This window comes from Lissotriton helveticus, chromosome 7 (assembly GCF_964261635.1).
Source record: "Lissotriton helveticus chromosome 7, aLisHel1.1, whole genome shotgun sequence".
NCBI lineage: Eukaryota > Metazoa > Chordata > Amphibia > Caudata > Salamandridae > Lissotriton > Lissotriton helveticus.
Genome location: NC_136068.1, coordinates 1,863,572,980 through 1,863,600,062, shown reverse-complemented (window position 1 = coordinate 1,863,600,062; position 27,083 = coordinate 1,863,572,980). Strand labels below are relative to the sequence as shown.

General features: G+C 43.1%; 1 protein-coding gene across 1 annotated transcript in view; it reads left to right on the top strand.

Moving 5' to 3' along the window:
* Window positions 1–3,312: 3,312 nt before the first annotated feature.
* The window catches only part of LOC144770846 (putative DBH-like monooxygenase protein 2), a 144,052-nt gene continuing 120,281 nt past the window's right edge, over window positions 3,313–27,083 (top strand). The window contains exon 1 of the mRNA XM_078655626.1: window positions 3,313–3,702. Coding sequence (XP_078511752.1) covers window positions 3,433–3,702 — 270 coding nt within the window. The 5' untranslated portion in view covers window positions 3,313–3,432. The remainder of the gene's footprint in view (window positions 3,703–27,083) is intronic.

Below are 27,083 nucleotides of genomic sequence, written 5' to 3'. Positions count from 1 at the left end.
AAAGATCTACAATAAAGGTAGTGCCCTAGAGAGAACTGCTTGAGGTAACACTTACCAAAAGACAAGGAAGTCCCAGTGCCATGTCCTTTAGGATACTCTATATGTATACCCCATTTTACTTACATTTGTTCCATCCACACGACAATAACGATTCTAAACAGGTGACCTTTTACCTTGTAGCTTGCTCAGGTCTCTTTAACACCAGGCTCTAGTTATTCTATCATAATCCCTGTACCTGACCTACACAAACATGTCCCCAGGCATGACAGAATTATTCTGTATAAGCGCACCACTGTTTTCATCCTTGGCCAGCAGCCAGCTTTGCATGATCACACTTGTTTAGAAAAAGCATTAGTGATTGTTTTCATAACATTTATGATTGTTTTAAACAAAATCCATGATCATTTCAAAAACTTTACGATTCTAGAAAAGACCCTGAAGTGACCACTTTAGTATAAAAGACCCTCGCTCCCCCCTACAAATTAGAGGATTTCTTTCAAGCTGACACGGGGTCCTGCTTGCTAAATCTTCGACATGCAGCAGTCTGACATCCCTTGCGGGTTCGACGCAGAGATGGGGTCCTTTATTCTCAACCATCAGGTAAGGGGGTTGGTGCTTCTCTAGGGGCTTCTTGGCTATACCCATATACATACACGTATGCACCTACTCATCCAGGTTAGGCTAGGTACATTTAGGCAAATTACTTAGGACACGCATTTTAGGAATATGCAAGTGCTACTGTTTTTATCTGAATTGCTTATGTTCATCTTATTAGCAGTGTGGTAGAAATGTATCTACTTCTTACTATATTGGTACTAACAATCTCTTTCCTATGCTTCTGTCTCCTTATTGTCGCAACACATGTGTTTTACTCAAGGCTGTCGCTGGACCAATAAATGCTTATTGAAATGTCCCAATCGCCATCCTGTTTATTTCCTGAGAGACTGAGCGAAAAGTCCTGTACTGTTTTCCACGATCCCTAAGGAATCAGGGTTGTCATGTTTAGTGGTTGCCAGAGACTACCTACCCCCTTAGAAGATCCACGGCTGTGGTAGTAACACTGTAGAGCTAGCAGGCCTAACAGCTGACATATCCCGTGGGCTTGTCTGGAAGCGGTTGTGTCTTCAAGCCCTCAGTTTAGGTCATCCAAAACCCACAGGTCCTGGGGATTCCTAGGAACTACACAACAGCAGAGGAAATAGCTGACACCACTGGGGTCATTTGGACACCGCAAAACATCATATGGGAGAGTCTGCTAGATGCTTTCTTCCCCCTGCATCAAAGACCGAGTACAAGAAGACGTGTACGAGTCCTCATTGAACTCATTGTGCCCTTGGTTGGGTGTTTATCCTGAATATCGAACCCAAAATATAATTGGGGCAGAATGTCAAGGACAAAATATAAAAAATTAAAGTATTAAAAAGTAAGTCAATATTTTCTATACCTAACTATGTATACATGTACCTTCGTGGTAGATATATGTTCTGGGTACCTAGATCTGGTGTTAGGAATAGCAAATGTATATTTGTAATGCAATTACCAGTCAATTGTTTATCCTCGTAATTCTGTCTATAATATTCTTCTATCTCCATATTGTTGATCTTAGTATTCGGTGATACAATCCTTCTAGGTCACTATTCCTGGCTGGGACTTGCATGATTTTAACCCTGAGCACTGCTTTATTGACTCTAGAACTAGACTTTGTTGCATATTGACTAGTACAGGCCACTGATGAACTTGCCTCCATTATCAAATGGGGAGTAACAAACCCAATTACTCATTTAGAACAGAAGGTGAAACTCGGGGACTCTATCCAGGAAGACACTTCCATGCCAACCGTAAGAACATGTGGATAATATTTAGTGTACTCTGTACATACTTTGTATCCTATTAAATACTACTTTATCAGAAAGTGAGTATTTGATTTTAAATCAGTTACTGGGAGGCGGTCAGTACTTTGTGCCTTGACCCTACGTATGTTTTGCATCTTCCAGAGATACCTTGGCCTGATCAAATTGCACTACTAATTAGTGTCAAGCACTGAAGGGGTAGTACCTAATACAGCTAGTCAGGAACAATAGTAGGTCAGGCCCTGGAACAGCAGGAGTAAAGGGCCACAACCTCCACAGTTGAGCCCAGTCACACGTGACTTCCCATCGCCCTCTGAAAGGGATTCTGCCAGCCCAAGGGAGGGCCATATCCTCCAACAAGACAGCATGTGAAATACAGTGATAAAGTTACAAGGAGATTCTGTAGTACAAGGGTCCAGCCCTCATTGGAGGGGTGGACATTTATACATTTATACAGAGGTGTAAATCCACTCAGAAATGGTAAGCAGCAAACAGTGTAGAGTTACATCTAGATGCAGTAGTAGTTATCAGCTAGATTCATTAATATCCAGTTTTGCGAGTCCTTAATAGCGATTCATAAGGAATCGCTATTAAGGACTTGCAATCCGGGATTCATGTAGGAATTGCAAAAAATATTGCGATTCGTACATCTTCCTTATTTGGCCCAAAGGCCCATAGGAATGAATGGGGAGTTATTCCTTATTTGCGATTAGCAATTTGCTAATCGCAAATAAGGATGCGATTTCAAGGGTGCCAGGGGTGTCCAAAGGACACCCTGTAGCACCCCTGAAAAGCAAATGTAGCCAGATGCTGCGCACACACATTTCCAAAGGACATGTGTGTGTGTAACATACCACTCAGAAAAATGCACTAAAGTGCATTTTTCTGAGTTTTCGCTATTTACCACGAAGTCTGACTTCGTGGTAAATAGCGGCCAGAAATTGCGAATTCGCAAATTGAAAATGGTTGATGAATTGCATTTAAGGAATTTCAAATAGAGATTCCTTAAATGCAATTCCTCGCAAATATGCGATTTCGCAATTAGCGATTTTTGCATTTGGGATGATGAATCCCAAATGCAAAAATTGAACTCGCAAGGGCCAGATTCTCTGAATCTGGCCCTTTGCGAACCATTTTCGGCTTGATGAATCTTGCTGTATGGACGTAAATAAATATCCATGTGCACACACACCTTCATGGACTAGGCAATTTACAGCTGACAGATGTACACAGTTGATGCAGCTGAGAAACGATACAAAGTGCTGTGACCCATATTCACTCTTTCATTACTGTGCCAAACAACCTGTCAGACAGGATATGGAGGGCGATTATTGAGAAACATCAAACGCCACAGGCATGTTTATTCAGGAGAGCCAAGAAACTCCTAAATTTCATTTAGGTGTCTTCCCAGGATGAATATTAGTCAAAGCATTTCCAGTACGCATCACTGTGGGATTTTTTTTGTTTACCTTGTTTGTCATCCATGAGTGGGTGATAAATACCAGGCGCACCTGTCACGCTCCTCAGAGCAGCGGTGAGGATTGGTGCCTGTTGGTTGATACTGGAGCGGCCACCAGAGACCATGAGCCCCCGAGCACTTTTACTCCTCTCCCTGGTGCCCCTGGTCCTGGGCCAGCTGCCTGACCTGAGGTTTTCTCTGACCCTTGACCCCGAGGGGAGAGTTGTCCTGCGGTGGGACTTCAACAAGACCACCGAGGAGATCACCTTTGAACTTCAAGTGGAGACCACTGGGTGGATCGGATTCGGCCTGAGCCCTGGCGGGGGCATGACGGGGGCAGACATCGTGATTGGTGGAGTGTCAGCGGCATCAAATCAAACAACGTATTTTGCAGTAAGTGCTCTAAAGATTCCCTGGGGAGATCTGGGAGATTTGAAGTGAGGTTTAGTGGCGCCAAATGTTCATATTAAGCTGCAGTGGACCATCCGCTTACAAAATGTGTACTCCTGGGCAGAACTGTCTGTCCTTAACAGACAGTTCAGAGAATGCAGGAGAGGAGCAGGGGGCCAGGAGAGGAATTAAGCAGCTATGAGGCCATGGTGGGCAAACAGTGGTGCTGGAGCTATTGCCTATCCAAATTCTTGTTGACCTGCTTAAAAAAGTTGTTAACAGATGGGGAAAACTCATTTTCCATCCGCCTAATTAAGAACCATGTTCAAAATATGAGGTTTCCAAGGAGAGCAAGTGGCCATGTCCCTGTTCACACATAACAAAAACTGAGCTCACATCACTTTTGCCTTGCTTTTTAGATAAAATTACATTCAAGGCAAATATAAGCTTATTCCATTTTCAATTCATAGGTAGAAAAAATATTCACCATCAAGGTCTATTTATATAGAACATTTATTTTCATGGGTTAGAATTTCCGTTTAAAAACTCCATTAAACATAAAAACGAGCTTGTAAATAATGGCCTATTAGCACATTGCAGTGGGTTTCATTCACAAAGGTGAAGCAAATCCAGAGTTAGGTTTATGGCTGATTTACTTTCCAATTCAATCCATGGCTTGTTTTGTAAAGTTGCATAAACTAGCTCAAATTAGTGCTAGGTACTATATTGTGCTATTTTTCGTCCAGGAGGCCTATCTATGGTAAAGCATAGGCATTTCCATACAACCACTCATGCTTTTAATAGAAATCTCTATTTAAAAAATTATAAACATGAATATCTGGCAGAAATGTACACTTCCTCAAGGCTCACGTGTTTTTGGAACAAAATACAGTTTCTGTAATGTGGCCATATATATTAAGGGATTGTTATCTTATTTGTGTGCTCAATTTAAGGTGAATAGTTACATAATAATGCTTCAAATCTTGTTGAAAATGTTGGTTCTGTACTCATTGTCACAAAATTATCTAGTGGATTGTAACATGTGAACATATTTCTGTGTGTTTCCTTGTTGTACTATGTTATTAATTTGCTATGGATTTTAAATAGATAGGAAAACACCTGTAGAAACTTCCACATCTTATATAAAAATGTGAAACCAGTTCTTGTAACACCTGGAGTTATCTATTATTAAGCCATTGCCATGGCTGAAGAGGTGGATCCTTTCCAAGGCAGCTATTTCACCATTATACAAATGTAAATGCCTGTTAGCCTTTGAGTCAGAGCACCCAGCTAATGTTTTGGAGCAGGCATTCTGGAGGTCTGCCTTCATTGTTCCCATTCTCCCTAGAATAGGCTCTTCATCCCAATGCCTACTGTCTGGGAAGTCCCCAGTTGGAGGTGTGAGCAATGAGGCAGGGAAGCAGATTTGGAGTAATGAAGATGAAAAGGAAGTAATATGAGAATTTGACTGCTCCTTCCTTAGAACATGTTTCCCTTTCATTTCATCTACATTCCAGTTCATAGTCTTGGTTAACAGCTGTGAGAACAAAAGTCCCCAACAATGGACCTGATTAACAAAGGTAGGTTACACATTACTTGAGTAAGTTTACCTGAAGGGATCCCAGTAGCTGTTGTTTAAAAACAATGTTGTTCTATATGCACCCCTTTACAAAAAAGTCCTGTATGCCATATGTAGGACAGGGAAGCTTGATTCATGCTCACTATCACTTATTGCCCTTATCTTCAACAAGGGAAACCAGGAGGAGTCCAAGTGCTACTGTCTAATTTCTCTATTGGACTAGTGTCAAGAAGTACTATTTCTCCTTTTTCGCAATTTTTAATTGTGACTTGTTTATTGTGACTCAATTCTTTCAAAACTTTTGCCCTCTCCACTATCTAAATTATGTGGGGTGTGAGATGTATAGCATGTAGCTTTGTTTAGTTTACTGTAGAATATCTTCTCAAAAACTGCAACCTCAGGGCCCATCTGTTGTAGTGATGGAGTAAGTGTCAAATGAGGGTATAATCCAGACCTGTTTGCAGTTGTATTACTAATATCTGAAGTCTCATGGTTCAAAAATAACTTCTTAAGACAGATTTTTCTAAAAAATGAAAACATGTCCTGAAAAAGTTCAAACAAGACTGGCATAGCATTAGGGACAACTGTTAAGATTACAGAGTATTTATAGCAGGATCTAATGTGGTACCTGATGGATTAAATATGAGACTTTCAGCTATGTTCTCCAGTATTGGCCATTCCTGGTCACGAGATATTGATTGTCATTCTGATAGAATTACCCCCTGTATTTGGCTTGGTATCTAGATCTCCAGGTACCCCTTCTGGTCCCACGTCTGGATAAAAAAGACTGACCTGTAGTTTGATCTGTTCCATAGGTTTTTCTCCTGCCTACATTATCAAACAGGTAAGAACCCCTCATTAACTGAATCAGATGTATCTAAGAATGTCAATACTCTCCTTTTCTGTTTATATTGTTCATTACCATTCTCCTCCTAATAGTCATTATGACTGCAGAAATGTCCATTCAGATAGGGATGTGTGTTTTCTTTTGTTGTTAATCTCACATCATTTTTCGATTCAATTCGATAAGTTTTTATTTCGATACACATAATCATAAAAGACGTTTACTTTTAAAATATTAAACATTCCATTCTCGTAGTAGTAGGAAAATGACATAATAGAACAGTGAATCCACAAGTTACTTCATCTAAAAACATGATAAAAACTGTCAAAAAAATCCCAAGCAAAAATACAGTAGAAACCACAGAATAGTTGTGACTAAGTTAAAAGGAATTTTTTAAGAGACCAGGTATGACAGTATAAAACAGTTTAAATCAGGCTCAACTTGTGAGCACCAATTGCCCTCATCCAGTGTAAACATTTATCAACGGCAATTACAATTGGTTCAGTACTGTCCGTTTTCGGAATCCTTTGTGCTTCTGTGTCAGTATTGATGCCCTTCATCAGACAAATGGGCTTCAACCATGTATACCTCGGAATTTTGTACACTGGACAAATAAATGGAATATGAGCTATAGTTTCAGTCTGAGTCAGGCAAAATGGGCATTTCATGCTAGTTTTAGAGCGCCATTTACCAGTGAATGAGTTAACTGGGAGGGTACCCACCCTATATTGGTGATACTGTTTCTTGTCACTTGGAACCGTGATAAAATCCCAGTACCCTTCATAGACGATGATCTGTTTAATCTCCAAAAAGTCTCTTGATGAAGAAGGCCTAGTTAATGACATAAAGCGTTTCATGGTGACCATATTCCAATATAGCTCCTTAAAATCCTTTCTAGATGGAAAAACATTATCTACAGGATTTTGCCACAAGGAGTTAAGGCCAATGTCGTTGTAGGTGGCCTTTACCTGCCTCAGCCATGAGATTTTACATGAACTACCGGCATCCCTGAGTACAAGTAGAGCCTGAGCGTACTGGGAGAGCTCGGGGTAACCCAGAGCCTCCTCCAGTAGGCCACAGGTCTATAGCATGCCACATCCTCTAGGAACTGAAATCCCAAATCGTAATAGAGGGGCAATAATGGGGTGGATTGTGGGAGACCGGTTATGCCCCTCATAAATTTGTTTTGGGAGTTCGTCAATGCAGCCAAGTTACTAAAGCCCCATAGTTCTGCCCCATACAGGACCGAGGCGGTAATTTATGAGTTATAGATTTTTAGCACTGGGCCAATCGGCTTTGTGTGAGAAAGGCGCTGTTCCTTTATTAAGGCACCAGATAGTTGTGCATGTTTAAGGACCAACTGGTCTATATGCGGTTTCCAATTTAGTTTGCATCCTAGGGTAATACCCAAGTAAGTGAAAACTTGGGCCTGCTCTAGTGTGACTTCATTCATGGCTACCGTCCCTCTTACAATCTTTTGTTTATGTAGCACCATGAACTTTGTCTTATCCACATTAATTATAAGACCATGGTCCCGACAGAACACCTCAAATTTCGCAATCGCTGTCTGTAGATCTTTTTGCGTTTTAGAGATTAACAAGGTATCATCCGAAAACATTAGCAGAGGGATCTTCCTGCCATCAAGGGTAGGGGCATCAGTGGGGTGGTTTGTAAAGTACTGGATCACTCGGTTGATATACAAGAAAAAGAGCGTTAGTGCCAGTACACACCCCTGACGAACCCCTCTGGCAATCGGAAATCTATCTGTCACTCTCCCTTGCTGACCCCATCGAACTTGTGCAAAATTCGCATCATGAAATTTAATTAGAAAGGCCAGCAGATCCAAGGGCATGCCCTGTTCCACAAAACCACTCCACATCTTGGCACGCAGAACTAGGTTGAATGCCGACTTGAGATCTACGAATGCAGATTATATTGTACCACCTTTAAGGATCACCACACACCAATAAATTAAAACAAATCTAAAAACCTGGTGGATAGTGCTCGTGTGTGAGCGGAACCCGGCCTGTAGAGGGGAAAGGATATCAAACTCGACAATCCAACATTGGATTCTACTCAACACAAGCCTAGCAGTCCCCTTCTGAATACATTCGATAAAAATTATGGGCCTGGAGTTACCAGAATCTGAACGATCCCCCTTTTTAAAAATCGGGATGATCTCAGCGCCCCTCCATGAATCAGGTATGGGAGAGCCGCTTGCAATGGCGTTCACTAGGGACTGAATGTAAGTTACCCACAGAGCCTTATTATACAAGAACAGGTCAGCAGATACACAGTCTAGCCCGGGTGCTCTACCTCTCAGGACCATGTTAAGTGCTGTATCAACCTCCTGCTTAGTAAAATGCAAGGGGGGATAGCCTACAGGGATGAGGGGAGGACCATGGGATAGCTCGAGTTCTTGAGCATAAGTGGCAAACTGTGTCTTAAAATGTAAGACCCAGTGTTCGGGTGCTACGTGGTTGGTAGGTGGTTGACTGGGCTTTCCCTTGCCCCATTTAACCAAATGCTAGAATGCAACCATGTTTCTATCTTTACTGGCGTGGTACAGCTCATTCCAATACTGCTCTTCCCATTCCCTTTTGGCCTTAGGTTGCACTAGCTTGTACTCCACCCTCGCATTTTTAATTCTATCCCTGTTCTTAGATCTTATCGCCCTTGCTAATGCTTTGTAGGCTTCCCTACATGATTTCCCATACCATGTATCGACCGTGGGTTTAACATAATTCTTAGGTTTTTGTACACTAGTTATAAAAAAACCCTTGAGCTTATTAAAAAGTTTGGTATGGATGGAAATAGCTTTAAACTCAATTTCCTGCTGTTTGACACAGTTTTGGAGGTCTGTTGTTGCCTTGGCAGCCGGCTGGCTCGTAACCTCTAATTGATCCTCTCTGTTTAAACAGTTCGAACATTTTACTCTCCTGGTATCATTACTGAGCTGCACTTCTATACCCGCAGGATGGCCTTCTTCGACGTAACTTTCTTCCAGGTAAAATGACAGGACCAAGGGATTATGGTCACTTTCCACCCTTTCCACAACAACCATGTCTTTTTGTTGAGGAGTATATAGTCTATATCACTACTTCGCAACCCGTTGCTATAAGTAGGAGAGCCCTGCTTATCAGATTTCGCCCTTCCGTTTGCAGCCCTTAACCCATGCTCCAGACATAACACTTTTAGATGTAAAGCAGCTTCCGCCCATTTTTTAAGGGGGGTTAGTGCTAGTTGCGGAATATCCCATTGAAGGTCCTTCTCAAGACCAAGGTCTACATCGTTGGTGTCTAATGGTTCGAAGGAGCAGTTAAACTCACCAGCAACTAATATGTTTCCCCCTCCTTTGTACTGATCGAGATAGGAAACAAGAAGGGCAACAGTCCCAGAGGCTTTCCATCCAGGCATCCCTCTAGCATAAACATTAAAGATTAAGAGGTCCTCGGCATCAGGAATTTTAATTAATAGAATATTATTACTATCGGCATCCAGCTGCCGGACTTTATACCTATCATTCTGTCTCACCCAGATAGTTAGTCCCCCCATTGGTCTCCCCCTTTGGCCAGCAGTAGCAGGTTTAAAAAATGTAGGTAGCCTTGTCTAAACTCGGGATCCACTGACCAGGTTTCTTGAAATACCAGAATTTCATTGTATTCGATAAAGGATAGCCAGTCTGATGATAGCACTTTGTTCTTTAGCCCGGCAATGTTCCAGGAGACAAGAGCAAAATTAAAAAAATCAATGCTAGGTTTAGTGCGTGGGTGTAACCAGTTGTCACCAAACACTACACAGGGATCAGTTACACCCGCCAGTAGGCTCACTTCATTAGGAGTTGTCTCAGTCGAGTTATCATCTTCCCCAAGTCTGTCCTCCCAATTTTTTACACCCCCTGAGACATTAATTATTGCTGAAGGAGGACCCCCTTGGCTCCAGATATTCAAGTTAAGCACAGTCCTTAGTGGCAAAATCCACAGGAGTTAGGGAGTCAAATTTGGGACCCAGTCAATCATTTTCCACCAGCAAACTAAGTGCCTCGTGTATATTGGAGGTTGGGACCGCACGATTATAGGGGCCTAGGGGATGCGCTGGTAACCTCTGTGTGACCCCTCTGAAGTTTGTGCTCGATTGATAAAAGTGACCCAGCGGGAGGACATTAATAGCCTCTTGACATACCTTTAAGGAGGCTGCCCGTTCTAGGATACACAAGACCATATTCGGAGGCCTGAAGCTTAAGACTACACAGTCCCCATCCAGGCCTTTTTCAGATTGACCAACCCATGCGACCCTTCTAACCATCCTGAACTCAGAAAAAATATGGTTCCCAAGCCCAGTCCTAGAATTCAAGAAGTGAAGGGCCTTATTCTTAAGTGAGGACCATTGTTCCTCTTCTCAGAGTTGAAGAATACTATAGTATAGGGTGTTGCCTCGGGTGGAAGATGGAGAAAAACATTCATTGACATATCCCCATCCTGACCCTGTAGTCTCCCCACTAGGCCCTTTGGCCCTTCCTTGCGTGTCAATGGACCATTGTGCAGTGGTAAAAGTGATCTAGAGGGTTTTGGTGGGATCACTAGGGAAGGGAGGGGACAAGCAGCGACGTGTCAAAGTGACCCAGATGTATTTTCCGCCCGAGTGGCACCTATAACTTCAGGCTGGCTGCTCTCAGAGTGAGGAAGTGGAACTTTAGTTATATGCTGCTCAATTATAGTTAATCTCTGGTCTATTGCAGCTAATTTGGACAGGAGGGGATCAATCAGGGCTAGCAGCTTGGCTTCCATCCGATTTAAAAAGACATCTTAAACCTCTAAGGAGTTTAATTGTCGAGGCCCCAGTGGGGTAGGATCTACGCTGGGTGTGCTTGCCTTGGTGTTGTCAAAATCGGCGGGTGGAGCTGGGATCCCTCCCCTCTCTAATGCGCCACTCTTATTCTTAGCCAGTATGAAACCTGAAGGCTGGCTTTGGGGGCACTGCGCATTTTCCTTTTCTTTACTTGTGCGTTTCCTCGTGGGGTTAGTGTTAACTTCTGCTGCCTGGTAAGCATATTGGTAGGGGTAGCTGAAGGTGAAGAGGATAAGCTATCCACAAGGCATGAATTAGAAGAACCTGGCAGTGGGCTACCTGCTGACACTGGTGATGGTTGGGGACCCAGAGTTGAAGTAGGAGTTGGCTCTAGTACGGGAAACTGGCTGTGGATGAACATAATGGATCTAATGAAAGCCTCCGTTCGGTTAACTGTATATCGTGTATTTAAACAGATTCAGCCCGAGTAAGGAAGGCATCTAAGGTCTCTACCACTCCCGCTCCCCCCTTTACGCGTGGTCCTACTCATACCCAGGAGGAATAGACTCTAAACAATTGGGAATGAAAGTATTCAGCTTAATAATCAACACAATCCCTTGAACTGAAATAAGCACCCCCCTTCAACCCAAGTCCAGTAGCACAAGCTTACATAAAGTTTGGATGTTGTTGTTGGAGGGGTGGCCTAGCCCAGCCTCTTCCGGATGCTGACGGCTGCGGACGGGTCCACCCATGCGCGTCCCGGGCTGCGAGAGCCTTTGAGCATTTTAAAGCGCCTCCTGGCGCTTCGCTGTGACGCGGATTATGGGCACCACAGAATTGGGAATTATAATCTCCAGCACTAGCTTGGTTGCGGGTGCTGCGTGGCAGCAAGGGCAGTGTTGCAGTCCCCTCGAACTGGTACTGGCAAGGCAAGGGAGGTTCCAGCAGTAGCAGCAAAAGAATTTGGCAAGAGACCCGTGCTGCGAGAGCCCTTGAGCGTTTTTAAAGCACCTCCTGGCGCTTCGCTGTGACGCGGATGATGGGCGCCACAGAGGATGCTGGGAATTGTAGTCCCCGGCACTAGCTTGGTTAAGGGACCTGCGTGGCAGCAAGGGCAGCAATGCAGTCCCCTCTGACTGGTTCTGGCAAGGCAAGGTAGGTTCCCGCAGTAGCAGCAAAAGAATTTGGTGAGAGAGCCGGGCTGCGGGAGCCCTTGAGCATTTCTAAAGCGCCTCCTGGTGCTTCGCTGTTACCCAGATGATGGGTGCCACAGGGGACACTGGGAATTTTAGTCCCTGGCACTAGCTTGGTTGCGGGAGCTGGGTGGCGGCAAAGGCAGCGTTGCAGTCCCCTTGGACTGGTTCTGGCAAGGCAAGGTAGGTTCCAGCAGTAGCAGCAAAATATTTTGTCGAGAGACCTGTGCTGGGGGCGCCCTTGAGCGTTTTTAAAGCACCTCCTGCCGCTTTGCTGAGACACGGATGATGGGCGCCACAGGGGACGCTGGGAATTGTAGTCCCGGGCACCAGCTTGGTTGCGAGAGTTGCATGGCAGCAAGGGCAGCATTGCAGTCCCCTCGGACTAGTTCTGGCAAGGCAAGGTAGGTTTCAGCAGTAGCAGCAAAAAAATTTGGCGAGAGATCCTCATTTTTCAATTTACCAGGTTTAAAAAAATATATATATTCTGAATAGGATGACATTTCTTTCTCTACTTATTCTACTTTCTGCTTAGCTTCATCAAAAGCAATCGATTTCCAAATTGTTGTCCTCTATCTCTCTCAATTCTTCTAATAGTGCTTGATGTACGTATTTTGCCATTTCTACTATTATCATCGTAAAATCTCTTGAGCATCTCTTTGCTATCATGGACCATCATTTTAAAAATATTTTTAGTTGTATGACTAGCCATGTTATATTTTGGACTCAATCAATCAATCAATCAAGTTTTCTTTAGTCGGTTTTTAAAATATAGAAAAACCATATAAGTACAGGAATATAAAAACAATAATATAAAAATTGAAAACCATTTTGCATCTATGGTACAATGGGTACGTTTAAAAAGAATAAAACATATTGAAAATGTATCAATTACTAAAAACAGCATTTCATATCACAAACGTGCATAAGTACAGGTATCAGGCTTAAATCAAAGATGATGAATTAGTCACATAAGTTAGGCGTTAGGTATCCTTTAGGGTACAATTACTTCAAATCATCGATTCTAGGTTTGGTCTGTGTTTAATACAAAGTTTTAAAAATCTAGCCACAGTCTTTGCAAAACACTCCGTTTACAGGTACTGGATTGCCAGGAAAGCTGGGCGACATTGTCGTAGCCCTAGAATTTTTAATATTGGTAGGACCCACTGTGTCCTGGCTTCCCGGTAAAATTTACAAAACATAACCACATGAAATGTGGACTGGGGGAAAACGCCATTACAGGGGCATGGGGGCAATGAGTTTGACCAGTCATTAACCTTGGGGAATGTAAGCAATCTATGAAAAGTATTCATTCTGAAATGGGTAAGGACAAACCTATTAAATCCGTTCAGTTTAAAAGTCAGATAGGGCTGGATACCCAGAGTAATTTGAACCGACAGGATGTGTTGAGCTGAACTTTTAGCGGATTCTTTGGCCAGTCGCAGTTCTGCCATATTTGTCAGGCATAGGTTCCTACAAAAAATTATGGAGATCTCAGTAATCTGTAGCGGATTGTGATAATACCGTGTTAAACCAAGGTCCTAATGTATGCCAGCCAAGCTATTTCGTGTGCGTTATCAAGACCAAGGCAGTCGCTTAGAAGTTCCCTATTAAATGCCAGTTTTGGGGAGGACCATATTTGGTGCCACAGGAGGAGCGGTTGAAGTTCAACTAAGTCTATAACATATAGCAGGCCTAGTTCAGTATGGCAGCTAAAGGTAGAGGTGCTGCGCGGAACCGCTAGGAGGAACCTTAAGAAGCTGTTCTCCACCTTTTGGAGGGCCTCCACTCTTCCATGGCCCCAAACTCCAGCACCATAAGTCGCCACACTGAGATATTTAGCCTGGTAAATCTGTAACAATTCAACAGGAGATCTCTTCCCAAGCCTATGGGCGAAATTAACTAGGGCCGTAGTAGTTCTAATAAACGACAATTTCCTTGCCTCTACTGCCTGCTTCCAGGAGGACTTGTTATCTATTAAGATACTGAGGTAGGGATACGCAGTAATGAATTCCAATTTAACTTGTTCTAAATAAATACTACGTATTTTCATCTTCCGAACCCCTGCAGTCATGACAAAAGTTTTTTTTGATATTGACCTTTAAATCTAATTCGGCCATGTAGGTGTAATACCGCATGTTGAAGTTCTAGGGGGGTTTGAGCTATGATTACGGCGTCGTCCGCGTAGAGTAGAGCGAGTATTGGTCTTTTTCTCACGCAGGGTAGGTCCTGAGACCCCTCCAGCATCGCCTTTTCCATCCCATTGGTATACAGCAAAAATAGGAAGGGTGCCAGGACGCAGCCCTGCCTAACCCCTCTTTCCACTTTGAATGGCTCCGTAAGATCTCCCCCTGTTCCATACCTAACTCTGGCCGTTGCGTTTGAATATAGTTCTCTCAGAAAATTTTGGAAGAACTCTACTCCCATTTTACTTAAAAGCTTCCAACGTTTGGAGTGGCTTAAGCAGTCAAAGGCTGCCGATAGGTCTACGTAAGCCATATAAAAACCGCCCCCTTCACGTTAGTATATTTGGCCATCAATAGGGCCAGGTTGGGGGCTTGTTCTTGAGTGCCCATACCTTCCCTGAACCCAAACTGAAGATCAGAGAGTATGTTATGATCCTCTGACCATTGGGTTAGGCGGTCGAGAATGATTCGTCCCACTATCTTTCCCAAGGAGTCTAAGAGGGATATGGCCAATAGCAGGTCGGGCTCTGTTGATCGCCCTTTTGATTATTGGGACCAATATGGATTTGGTCCAGGACTCGATGAGGCCGACCTCACATGTGGCTAAGAGGACCCTTGTAAGTAGTGGGGTCCAAAGGTCTATATTATACTTGTATAGGTCCACAGGGACCCCATCGGGCCCTGGCGCCATTCCCCCCTTGCTGGCTTTTAATGCGATTTCAACTTCTTGCATGGTGACTTCAAGGGGAATTGGGAAGGATGTATGGAAGGGCAACTGAGCTACCCCGTCAGTTTCGGGTTGTGGGATGTCTTCCTCAGTCGTTATTCTAAATATCTGGGAGAAGTGGTCAATCCATGTTGACTCGTCTATGGCTATTTATATCTTTGGGTTTTCCCTATCTTCGTTTAAAAAACCATATTGACAATTTTCCAGAAGGACGTGCTGTCCTTTTTGGAACAGGTCTTGTAAAGTTGATCCCAAGCCTCCCTTTTTATTTCAAGTTTCCTAGCTTTTATGGCCTTATTTTATGCTCTCCTCAGAGATACTATTTAATTTTTGTCCCTGTTTGGTTTATGTAGGGAGTGTTTTAAGGCAGAATATGCCTTTGTGCAAGTGCTGTTGAGCCATCCCTTAGAGGTTCTTGTTAGTTTGTGTTGTGCAGAGAGGGCTTCTTTTATTGTACTAACTATAACTTCAAAACTAGTTAAAATCTCCATAGGAGAACAAAAATCGCTCAGACAGACCTCTATGGAAACAAGGGAGTGGTTTACCACTGTCTCAGTTATATGTGTTGGATTAATTTTTTCCCATTTAAGGGAATAACCATTTAGCCTAGCTAACGTCAAATTATCTTGTGTTAATACTCGAGACTTAAGCTTCTGTTTGCATACGTTTGGATTATGTAATTTTACACTAATCGGGAAATGGTCGCTCATTGAATTAGTATGGGTTTTAAAATTTAAAATATGGGGTGCAGCATTTCTGGACACAAATATAAAACCAATTATAGTGTTTGATCCTCTCCCATTAAACGTCTGGGTCGGTGGGACCGGGGATACTACCAAATCATTAGCTATTGTGAGGTCTAATAAGAAGAAGGTTTCATTTAGGCAATTTCCGATTATAGTGTGAGGGAAGTGAGTTAAGTTGTTCCCAACCTCGTCAGTCAGGCCACAGGCTACACCATTATTTTCGCTACACAGGGATAAATTGAAGTCACCACCCCAGATTATGGACAAGTTTTTGGCACTCTTCTATTTACAATCCAACAAAGTGGACCTAATCTCTTTTAAAACGGGAATCAGCTGTGCATTATAGATATTGTTGTAAAAAGTGACCAGGAAATAATGCTCAAATTTGCTGGTTCCCAGGGAGAATATTTGGAAATTTGGCTCTAATTTGAGGGGGACTATGTATTTGAAACATAGAAGGTTTGATATAATGATTATCAGACCGCCTTTAGCTCTTCCAGATGTAGTGGAAATGGCGGGAGAGAAATACGTTTTATATCCCTCCAGATGCATGGGAGAGGTGGTCCAAGTTTCCTGCAGACAAAGCACCGAAAATGTACTGATGAATTAAAACCATGCATCATTGTCGATTTTGGTTCGAAGTCCCGCTACATACCAGTATATTATGTCAATCCCTGGCCTATTGCAATGTCCCCTCTCTTGTGACCCCACGTTATCAGTGCTCTTAGGGTGTGCAATGCTAACCTGTTGTACCACGTCCCCCTGGCCCATCTGTTCCTGTAGGTCGATCTTGCATTGCTCAGGGGCTAGACTATTTACCAAGTCAGGAGGGTGGTTATCTTGGGAACTAGGACTCTCTGTTGTTGTGAGAGGTTGTAAGTTATAGGAGGATGGTGTCATGGCTAGGAGGCATAGTTCGTCCCGTCCCTTAGTTTTTCCTTTGTGGCCGAATTTCATTATATTAAGTCAATCGGAATCCTCCAAGCCTGATAGGGGACTGAATCTGTTTTCGCCCGATGCTAGTTGGTTACTACGTTCTGCCCGTAGTATGGTCTTCACTAGTCTTGGGGTTTGGAATGTAAGGACTATACAGTCACCCTAGAGAGTCTTGTCGCAGGACCCAACCCATTGTACCCTTCTAGCCATCTTGATCTCACTAAACAGTTGATGCGTTCGTCCCGTCCTCTCCCCCAACCAATACAGTGATTTGTTCTTCAGTGAGTCCCAGTTTTCTTTTTGCGAAGGAGCTAATTTTGGAACGTTTGTTAGAAGTACTATATATGGAGTGGCCTCTTGTGCAAGGTGTAAATGCTGGTCTTGTGAGAACTTGTCTAGGTGTTCTCTGTGGGGGATAAAACCGGGATTAGCCTTTGGTTGTTGGTGGGGAAAATTACATCTAGTGGTAGTTCCTGCTATTGTGTTGGCCCTGTGCTCACTTCTTATTCCTATTTTTGGGAGCAAATTTGAAGTGTTCTTCTGTGTAAGTAAGTAATTTGCTAACTGATTGATACTATTTGGTGGGTTCGAATGATTCAGTGGGTTTGTTGCTTTATTGTCAGGGTGTGTAGGATAAGGCTGACTAATTTGTGTATTGTTATCTGAGTTCACAGGGGGTACGTCAGGGTTTACCAGGTTTCTAGGGTTCACATGGTCAGTGTTTCTTGTGATGCTTTGCTTGATTCGGTCCAATCTATCCCCCAGTTGGTCTAATCTAACTCTTAAATAGAGGTCCAATCTTTCCACCAGAGTCGTTAGATTTCTTATTTCATTTGAGTTATTTTCACTCTTTCTATTACTGTCACCCTTCCCCCTATAGGAGCCTTTTCTTGTTCCCATTTTCCCTTGCTGACCCTGTTTTATAGCCAACGTCGGTCGGCTTCTGTGTTTTTTGGGGGTGGATGGGGCCTTCTCCCTGGCCCTGGGCACCCGATTTTTCTAAGCCGGGTTCCTCTGTTTCTTCTGGGGGGGCTGCTTCAGGGAGTCCGGGTCACTCACTACGATCTCATCAGAGTGATCCAGGCACAACCATTTGTGACTGTTTTTGTTTTTAAGGTACCTTCCCAAGTTTCGGGTACCTTGGATTGATCTTTAAGTTGGTCTAGGGCCAGGGCAGAGCCTGCTTCCAGCGATTTAACCACTGAAGATATTTGTTTATCTAACGCGCCCATGGCCCCTGTGAGATAACTTTGTAACCTTTGCTGCGTATCACCCGTTGTTCGCACTAGACCCCCCACCTTGGGGCTAGGCATTTTTCTCTTACCCATTGCTCTATTGAAAAATCAAGTCAATCTCCGGGGTCTAATAAGTATAAATTGGATTTATGTTGGTTTTATGTTTCCCGTAACCCTCCGATATCGCTCCCTAAACAAATCCACACAGTTCTGTTAAATACTTTGGGAGAACTTAGTTAAGGGGTAATGAGGAGAAATAAGCTACACAGATAAATTAAACACAGTAATAGGATCAGACTTGATCAGACTTGAGCAACGTGGTGATTTAGTCGATTGAATGAGGGTGAAAGCAGTTAATCCTTACTGTCAGTTCTTGGTACGATACGCCGTGTGTTTTTGAGCACCTCACAGCGCTCCCGGTGACGCGCTGATCCTGCGCCCACGAAAGTTCTGGGTAATATAGTCCCTCAGCGGGGGGAGGGGGGTAGATCAGGATGCGGCCACATTCGTCACAGAGTTCCCCCTTAACCAGAACAGTCACTTTTTGAGCGGCAACAGAAGGGAATCCAAAAGATGGCAGCAAGTAGGGTTTATGAAAAAGAGCTCTCAAACTCTCAGCAGGATGCTTTTAGAATAATTTTCTGTGTGGTAGTGGAAGGCTTCCACGAAAAAAACCTCACCTTGCCCCCAGGGTCAGCAGTCCCGGAGTTCCAGAGCAGTCCCACAGTCCTTGAGGCCCTTGCAACCACCGAAACCGGCTACGGACCACCTCTGTGCGAAGCGCTGTGGTTTGCGGCTTCAGCACACCAATGCGCTCCCACAGACAAGCAGGCAAAGCAGGTAGAGTTGCCAACCCTGAATGTCTTTCCGCTGGCGTCTTTCCACTGGCCAGCGGCTGCTTGCAGCTCGCGTTCTCAGCGTCACCGCGTCTGTTTTTTCCTGGTGGTCAGCGGTATAGAATATGGATTGCGGGTGGCGGATCGCGGATCGTGGTTCTCCCGCCCTCCTGCTGGCCTCTGCTCCGCTTCTCACCTCCGCTGCCTTTGCTCCCGCGCTCACCCCCTGGTCGGCGGTATGGGATGGTGTGCGGGTTGCGGATAGCGTTATTCCTGACCTCCTGCTTTGCCGCCACTGCTCTCGCGCTCACCCCGGTCACCTACAAAAACTGGTCCGGAACGAGTCCCTTGGGTATGACCCCAGCCCGGAAGAATTCTAACCTAAAGTGCCCATGCATTTCAATTCTTTTAATCGTCTTTTTCAATAGCAATAACTTCTGGATATCATTGTTAATAACTGGATTGCTACTCATTTGATATCGTCTTGCCCACTAAGGTGACATATTGCTTAACGGAAAATCAGAAAGTCTATAACAGATCCATACTTAGTAACCTAGTCACTATTCATACCATACAAATACAACCCACACCCAAGCTGTATTGAACAGAAGAAGGTTACCTGGAAAGGAAAAGATCAAGGAAAAAGCGAAAAAATGAATGAAACACCCCAAAATTTAAGGTGTTGCTTGCATACAACAATAAATGATCTAACTAGACATAATATGTAGGCCCTCGCACACAGGCGATAATAAGACTGGATCCTCTGCTCTCAAATATCAGTTCCTGAGACAGGGAAAAAGACTAATAATATTGGAAATTCCCAGGCAACCATCCTTATAATTCTGAATACAATATATATCATGGTATATTAAGGCTCAATTAACACAATTCTAGAACATACATTTATATATACAAAAATATACACCAAATTCTTATATCATTCACTCATAATTCACACTACTCCAAAATATCAGAGCTGTGAGACATCCATATTTTCCAGTATCGTTCATACGTATGTTGTTTACAAACTGAAAGTCTCATTACACAAGCTAATCACAATTATTATAAACAAATTTCCTAAAGGGATCCCAGTAGATGTGTTTAAGTACAATGTTGAGCTGTGGGCACCCCTTTCGAAAAAAGTCCTGCAATCCATATATAGGGCATGGAAGCATGATTCATGCTCACTATCACTTACTGTCCCCATCTTCAACAAGTGAAACAGGAGGAGTCCTAGTGCTACTGTCTAATATCTTTATTAGACTCTCTACTCAAAGTCACGAGTAGGATCCCGCTAAGAAGATTAGAATCCTGAGCAGAAGAGCTGCTCGATCCTTTCAGGGATACAACAAGGTGTTAGAAGTGGTATTGGAACAGTTGAACAATGCTTAAATCTTAGCTTTCAAATAGATAAACATACAATGAAACGGAGCGCCCACTATGGGTTTCATGGATCTATCATGGGCTATGACAGGGGAACTGGGTGTTGATTTTGCATACTGAACTTTCTAAGAGAGATATACTCAGGTGTAAGTGCCAGGGTGAGATATGGGTATAATAGTGAGTGCACCTAGTCCTTTTGTGTAGGTGGGGGTGAGACAGGGCTCCATTCTGGTAACTTTTCAATTAATATAGCAGCGGGCAAGAAGGAGAGCTGCTGGGTTTGGGCAGTTATCTTTCACAGATCGATCACAGCCCTGTCCTGGTGCTCCTGATTGCAGATTATACGGTGCAACTGGCCCGTAATCCCAATGTCCTACAGCAAGTCCTGAATTTCTTTTCTAGTTTAATGCCAAGACTAGCTATAAAGTTAAACTTTTCCGAGTCCCTATCAAGTTTAGAACTCCAGTGAAGAGCAGCACTAACCTATGCTCTTCAACAACCAATAAATAAATGTTGGCCACTTATTTGTGTACTTGGGTGTGAAATTTGACTCTAAACGTACCTGGTAGAACTTTCTCAGGGCTAGACAATTCCAGTTTGAGAAATATCTTTCTGCAGTATTTAGGTATGTAAGAAAACTGGGCAAAACACTTAAAAGAAGTGCAACAAATCTATAAGGTTAGGTGCGTGAGCATGGTCACCCATTGGGCTGGTGAGTCGGGTCATAAAATAATTAGTTCTTTAGAAATCACAGAAACTAGGCTTTTGAGATGGCTACTGTCAATCCTACAAGCATTCTATGTTATCCATACAAAAGTAGGGTTCAGCTTTCTCAAGGACATTGTTCACCTGTGACCCCTTTTATTATGGCATATGATCTGCAAATGCAATGAAGCAGTATTTAACAGAGTAATTATATAAGACTGTTCAGTGCTTTATTGAGCCAATAAGACACTTAGTTGAAAAAAGTTAAACAAATGTGTAATAGTCTGGGAAGACCCAACCTATTTGCGTATCCTGTGAAACTAAAAGAGGTCAGAAAGGAAGAACAACCTTTGTACACTCAATTTTGAAGAAGAGAAGCTAATGAAAGAAGAGGAAAATCAAATAATTATCTTTTACCTGGGACATTTGTGATATACTCGGCTTCAGCCTTGTTTAATGTGGGTGAATAACAGCTACCAGAGTTCACTTTTGACCGACTTCCAATTGAACCTTATCCACTTCCACATCTTATTTCTTAAAGTTGATAATTGATCAGCTAGACATACATGCTGTCCACGGGATGGGACATCAATCCAAGGTACTAGGCATATTTTCCTTTGTAGTCATGAGAACAAAAGTTGCAATCTGAAAAAAACTAGGAATTTCAGGCCTGCTCAAAAACAATCCAATGAGGCATAGTCCTCTTTCTATGTGTACTGCAGAATAACAATATTTCTCCTACTTACAGCTCCCTCGGGAAGGCATTGCATTTTGGCACATTCCCGATTTACCAGTACTGGTAAATCAGTGAATGTGTCAAAATCACCAATGCAACTCCAATGGAGAGAGCTCCCAATGAAGAGTAAAGCAACACAGAAATGTGTGCTGCTTTGCATTGCTGCAGAATAATGAAGCCACGCAAGGCCACCTTTAACCTGCCTTTCGAGTTGTGTTGCACCACATTGCATGGTGTAAGACTGACACAACTGTGGCCATAAATGTGGCCCTAGCGATTAAGATTCTGCATAGAAAGCAGTCCTTGTGATGCTGCTTCAAGAGCGTCTCAAGACAATTTAGGCACTGACACTATAAGAGCCTCTCTAACAGAATCAGGGAGAAAACTACCACCCAGTGTCCCCTCATACAGATCTACCAGCCTCAGAGTCAGTAGGTACAGATAGGTCTGGTAGTCACCTGGGTCGAATGGTTTACCCCACACAGGCTCCTTTACAGTCGCTTTTATTTTGAATTCCATTTCAGGCTCCCCAAGCTCCTCTTCATCAGCCTCAGATAGCGGTAGAAGAGTTGACCGGTCTAGAAAAGTCTTGCCCACCATAGTCAGACATGGTGCACACATTAGCTTCTGGTAGTATTGAGAGAATACCCCATGTTTCTCCTGTTGGATATACACAGGAATAACTGTTGGCCCTGCCATGTGGGTGATAGGCTGGCCACTCTCGGCTGGTTGTACTAGTCTGGAGAGTTGTCTATCTAACCTATCTGCCATTGTGTGAGCTGAAGGTAGGCACTCAAGTCTCTCAAGGGTCCTCAGACTTTCCACCATGGCAGCATATTTTTCCTACTCCTTCAACAATCTATGTTGAGTCATTGGGTCCACTGCATCTACGCATTTTAATCACTGAACACTGTCCTCCAGATGGGAAAAGTCTCCCTCTAGCAATTTTTGGTACACCTACCTATTGTCCAATAGAGTGTCCCCCAAATAATGCCTTGAAGGCATTCCACTCAATGTTCATTTGTGTACCTGAGTGCCAATTGTATTGAAAAAACTCCCCGATAAAATCATCTAGTGAGCCCAAAAACATGGGTTTATATTGGTGAGGCATGTGGAGGCTTCAAGTAGGGATAGGGGGCACCTGTCTGCCCCAACAGGTCCTCATGAGTAGTGGGTTATGGTCAAAGATTATAATGCCCAAATATTACATGCACGTAATGTGTTGGTCTTTCCCTGGAGAGCATAATTCATTCTTTCCTTAGCCTCCAACAGTCACCCATCCCCTAGTACTTCAGCCAGTCTCTAAAGTATAAGGCGGTCAAAACACCTGGTGAGTCTGCATGTGGGGATCCTGACTTATCCAGATCTTTGTCTGTCATGCAAATGCAATCTACACCTATGATCATTAAGGAGTGCACATCTAAAAACAATATGGGGGCTAGAACTGTTTGCCATTGAATCCTTCTACACAAACACATATCTACATTTCCTGTCACTTTTTAACCCAGTGGGTTAAAACGATGTCCCAAGCCTCACTCATATCAGCTCTTCCCTGGTTGGCATTATATTTTTGCCCATAACTTTGCTTGGGGTGGTCCTAGGAGTGTGGGACTACCACAATCGTTGAGCATGATATGCTCTTTGTGTTCCAGGTCTCTGCTTGGTACTCCACCCTAGGTTAAGGGGGACCCCAAATCATCACCTCTCTCACTGCCTGATATGTTTCAAAGCTCACTTTTGTGAATTGGTTATATGCTTTTTAGCATGTAAAGGTAAAGTTGTTTTATCAAAGGGTTGTGGGTGCAATAGCTTACTCTAGAGTTTTTGCATGCATTCCATGTCTTCCGCTTCATGATACTACCCTCAATTAATACAACAGAAATTTCACATACCTTTAGAAAAACAACAAAATATTATCTCTACACGCTAAAACGCATATAGTCATCTCACATTTAGGCATTTAGGAGTCCTAAAGTTAGGAGTCCTAATTTTACTACTACTAAATTGAGAAAAATCCTAACTTTTAGACTTTCGGTATTCACAGAAGGCATTTAGGAGTCCTAAAGTTAGGACTCCTAACTTCTGTGAATACCGAAATAAGTAAGTGCCTTCAGTGAATACCAACATGAGTAAGTGCCTTCTGTTAATACCAAAATGATAGTAAGTTTAGGATTTTGTCTTAAGTTAGTTCTGTGAATCGGGCCCTCTATCTTTACATGCTAAAATGCATGCAGTCATCTCACAAAAGTGAAAATGAAAATATAGCAAGCAGTAAGAGAGGTGATGTATTTGGGGTCTTCTCTAATCTTGGGAGAGAACCAAGCAGATGCCTTGAACACAAAGAGCACATCATTCTGAACGAATCAGTGGGGGTCCCATCCTTCTAGGATTACCCCAAACACAGTTATGAGCAAAAATACAATCCCCGCCAAAGGCCCTGCAAATGATTATGGGATGATATTCTAGAGTGCAGTGAATATTATAGTATCCAATATCAAAACATTGCTCAAGGGGGTGACTCTCCCAGCTCAGCTGAGAGATAATACTATAATATTCATTGCACTCTGGAATCTCGCCCCATAATGCTTTGCTGGACCATGGGTTGACATTGTATTTTTGCCAAATAACTTTGCTTGGGGTGGTCCCATGAGGATGGGACCACCACCGAATTGTTCAGCATGATATGCGTTTTGTGTTCAAGGCATCTGCTTGGTCCTCGCCCTAGTTTAGGAGTGACCCCAAAATCATCACCTCTCTCATTGCCTGATATTTTTCAAAGTTCACTTTCATGAATTGGTTATATGCTTTTTAGCATGTAAACGTGAAGTTGTTTTATCAAAGGGTTGTGGGTGCAGTAGCTGACTCCATTACCTGTTGGAATCTGTATAGTTGCATGAATTCCATGTTTTCAATGTAATGCCTAGTTAATAAATCTCCGCTACCTCCACTAGTGGAGCGGAGTTCGTTGCCCACAGTTAAAAATTGGTCATATGCACACAGTAATGCAGTAAACAGGCAATGAGTTCTTGAATCTTCTACAAGCCAATCATTTACTGATTTACCTGACTGCCTTTAAGATCCTAACAGCCAAGACCTGGTCTAATGAAAGACTTGAAGGACTTCTGCTCCATTGTAGGGGACTCAAGATATATATACACAACTGTTAGAAACGGGGGTCTCTAGTTGGCATGGGTATGCAGCCAGTCTAAATAGGGACCACCACTCTAGTCAGGGTAAGTCATATACACACTAAACGATGTTTAGTGCTCACCCTCTGGTAGCTTGGCACAGAGCAATTAGGCCTACTTAAAGAGGCAATTTTTAAAGTATTTGTGCTAAAAACACAGTAACACAATGAAAACACCATAAAAAGGCTCCACACCACACTAAATAGACAACAACTTTGTAAATAATTCAAGACCAACATGAGAAAGAAACCCTAAATAGAATTTGAAATATGATGTTTGGAAGAATAAGTGTAAAAATAACACTTAGAAGCGTTTAGTGGTTACTTGAGATTGCGCTGGACAGGGGCAGGGTCAATAGTTCAAGTAGACCACAATGGAGAATGGGCCGGGTACAGGAGCAATGCAGGCCCGGGGGACAGTGTACCTTGATCCTGGTTACAAGCACGAGATGCGGGGTCGATGCATCAGTTGATGCTTCTATGACACTCCAATGTCGAGGGGTGCATTGATTTTTCCCATGCGCTGATGACGATGCGCTGGTTTGGAAAGATGAACATTGAATCCATGATGCAATGATTCTAAAGCCAATGCACCTAGTTGTCGTGCGCTATTGATGAGATGCATCAATCCCCCTTCAGCAAGGGCAGCAATGCAATGATTTCAGTACTGCACCAGTGCCGATGTGCTGGGGGCTAGTTCCAGCAGGCAGGGTATGCATTGGTTGATGTTGCAGTTCTGGAGAGGCTGATCGGGCCCTTAATGTGATGCACTGATTTTACTGTCGCAAAATAGTCGATGCATTGGTTGCCACTTCCAGCAGACAGGAGATACATCAATATCACTGATGTAGGTATCTGAGTCCACTTCAAGCGAACCAGGCACAGGAGCAGATGTAGAGACTTTAATATCCCTAAGTCTCTAAAAATAGGAGGCAAGCCAACAAGCCCTGGGAGATCAGTTTGGGTTGCAAGGCAAGTTCAGCTCTCCCTCAGCAAGGTCAGAGAGCAGGGGGCAGCAGGACAGCACAAGAGAAAAGCAGTGCTGCTAAGTCATTTGTCCAGCTGAATAACAGTCCTTGATGCAGCACCGCAATTATTCTGACAGAGTCCAGTTGTCGGTCCAGAAGTGTCTGATTTGGTGGAGTCAGGGATCCAGTACTTATACCCAGTTGTGCCTTTGAAGTTGGGGTGCTTTCAAAGAAGGGTCTTTAAAGTGCACAGAGGTCCTTTCTTCCTAGCCCTGGCTCCAGAATATCAGTAAAGGGTAATCTGTCCTTTATGTGTCACTTCCTGCATAAAATAATCTTGTGTACAACACAGGTACCCTTGCAATATGATGCAAGCGAGTCTGTGTTGATGCTAGAAAGCCAAATGTGTGGCAGCACTAATAACGGACATATATGCACCATATAATATTGAATACAGTGCATTCCTGCCCTTTCCCTGTCAGACAGAGCAGCAAGTTGCCTTGCTCCTTTGTGCTACTTGAAAGATTGATAAATTCGCCTAGTGGTTTCTAGTTGTATCCTGACACAAAGCATGCCTGAGCTGGGCCAACCAAGAAGAAGATTTCCCTATGTAGTCTTTTCACCAGTATTGTGCCCAATAGCTTAATACGAACATCAATAAGGGTTATCAGTCCACAATTAAGACAAATCAAAGGGTTTTCCCCCCTTCACTAAAAGGTTAATAATCGCTTGGCTTTTTATGGGTTTCAAGGTACCTGACTTCACCTCCTTAAAGACCTCACAGAATCAGTAATAGTTTCCCTGTCTTAAAAAATGTGCTGACAAAACCATCTTGTCCCAATAACTTGCACATTACAATTCAATCAACTGCATCTGTTAGTTCCTCTTATGAAATTTCACACGCCAAACAAGCTTTAAATTCCATTAAAAGTTGTGCTAATCTTAAATTCCAAGGTGCCCTCATTTGTCAAAAAGGTAATGTCATCCTCTTGTACTCTGGGTTCAACAAACTCGATACATCTGGCCCAATGGAGATTCAGACGTTGATGGGGGACAGAAAGTTATTGAGCTGTGAAATACTTTGTGCAGATATAACCAGCTGTGTGTATGAGCAAATGGTGGATATCTGTGTATACTTAGGCTCTTGAGAAAGGACCAGAGTAGTGTCAGAGGATTCAGATAAGTAGATGGAGAGAAAAAGAATAAACTAAAGGTGAAACGAAAAAACCTTACGCCTCTAACTTTACATAATGGAGCTAAACACCTGAGGCCTGAACAAAATCTTTAAGACACCTGATTGTAGAATCTGGAAAAGAAAGAGAGTCCCAACACAGG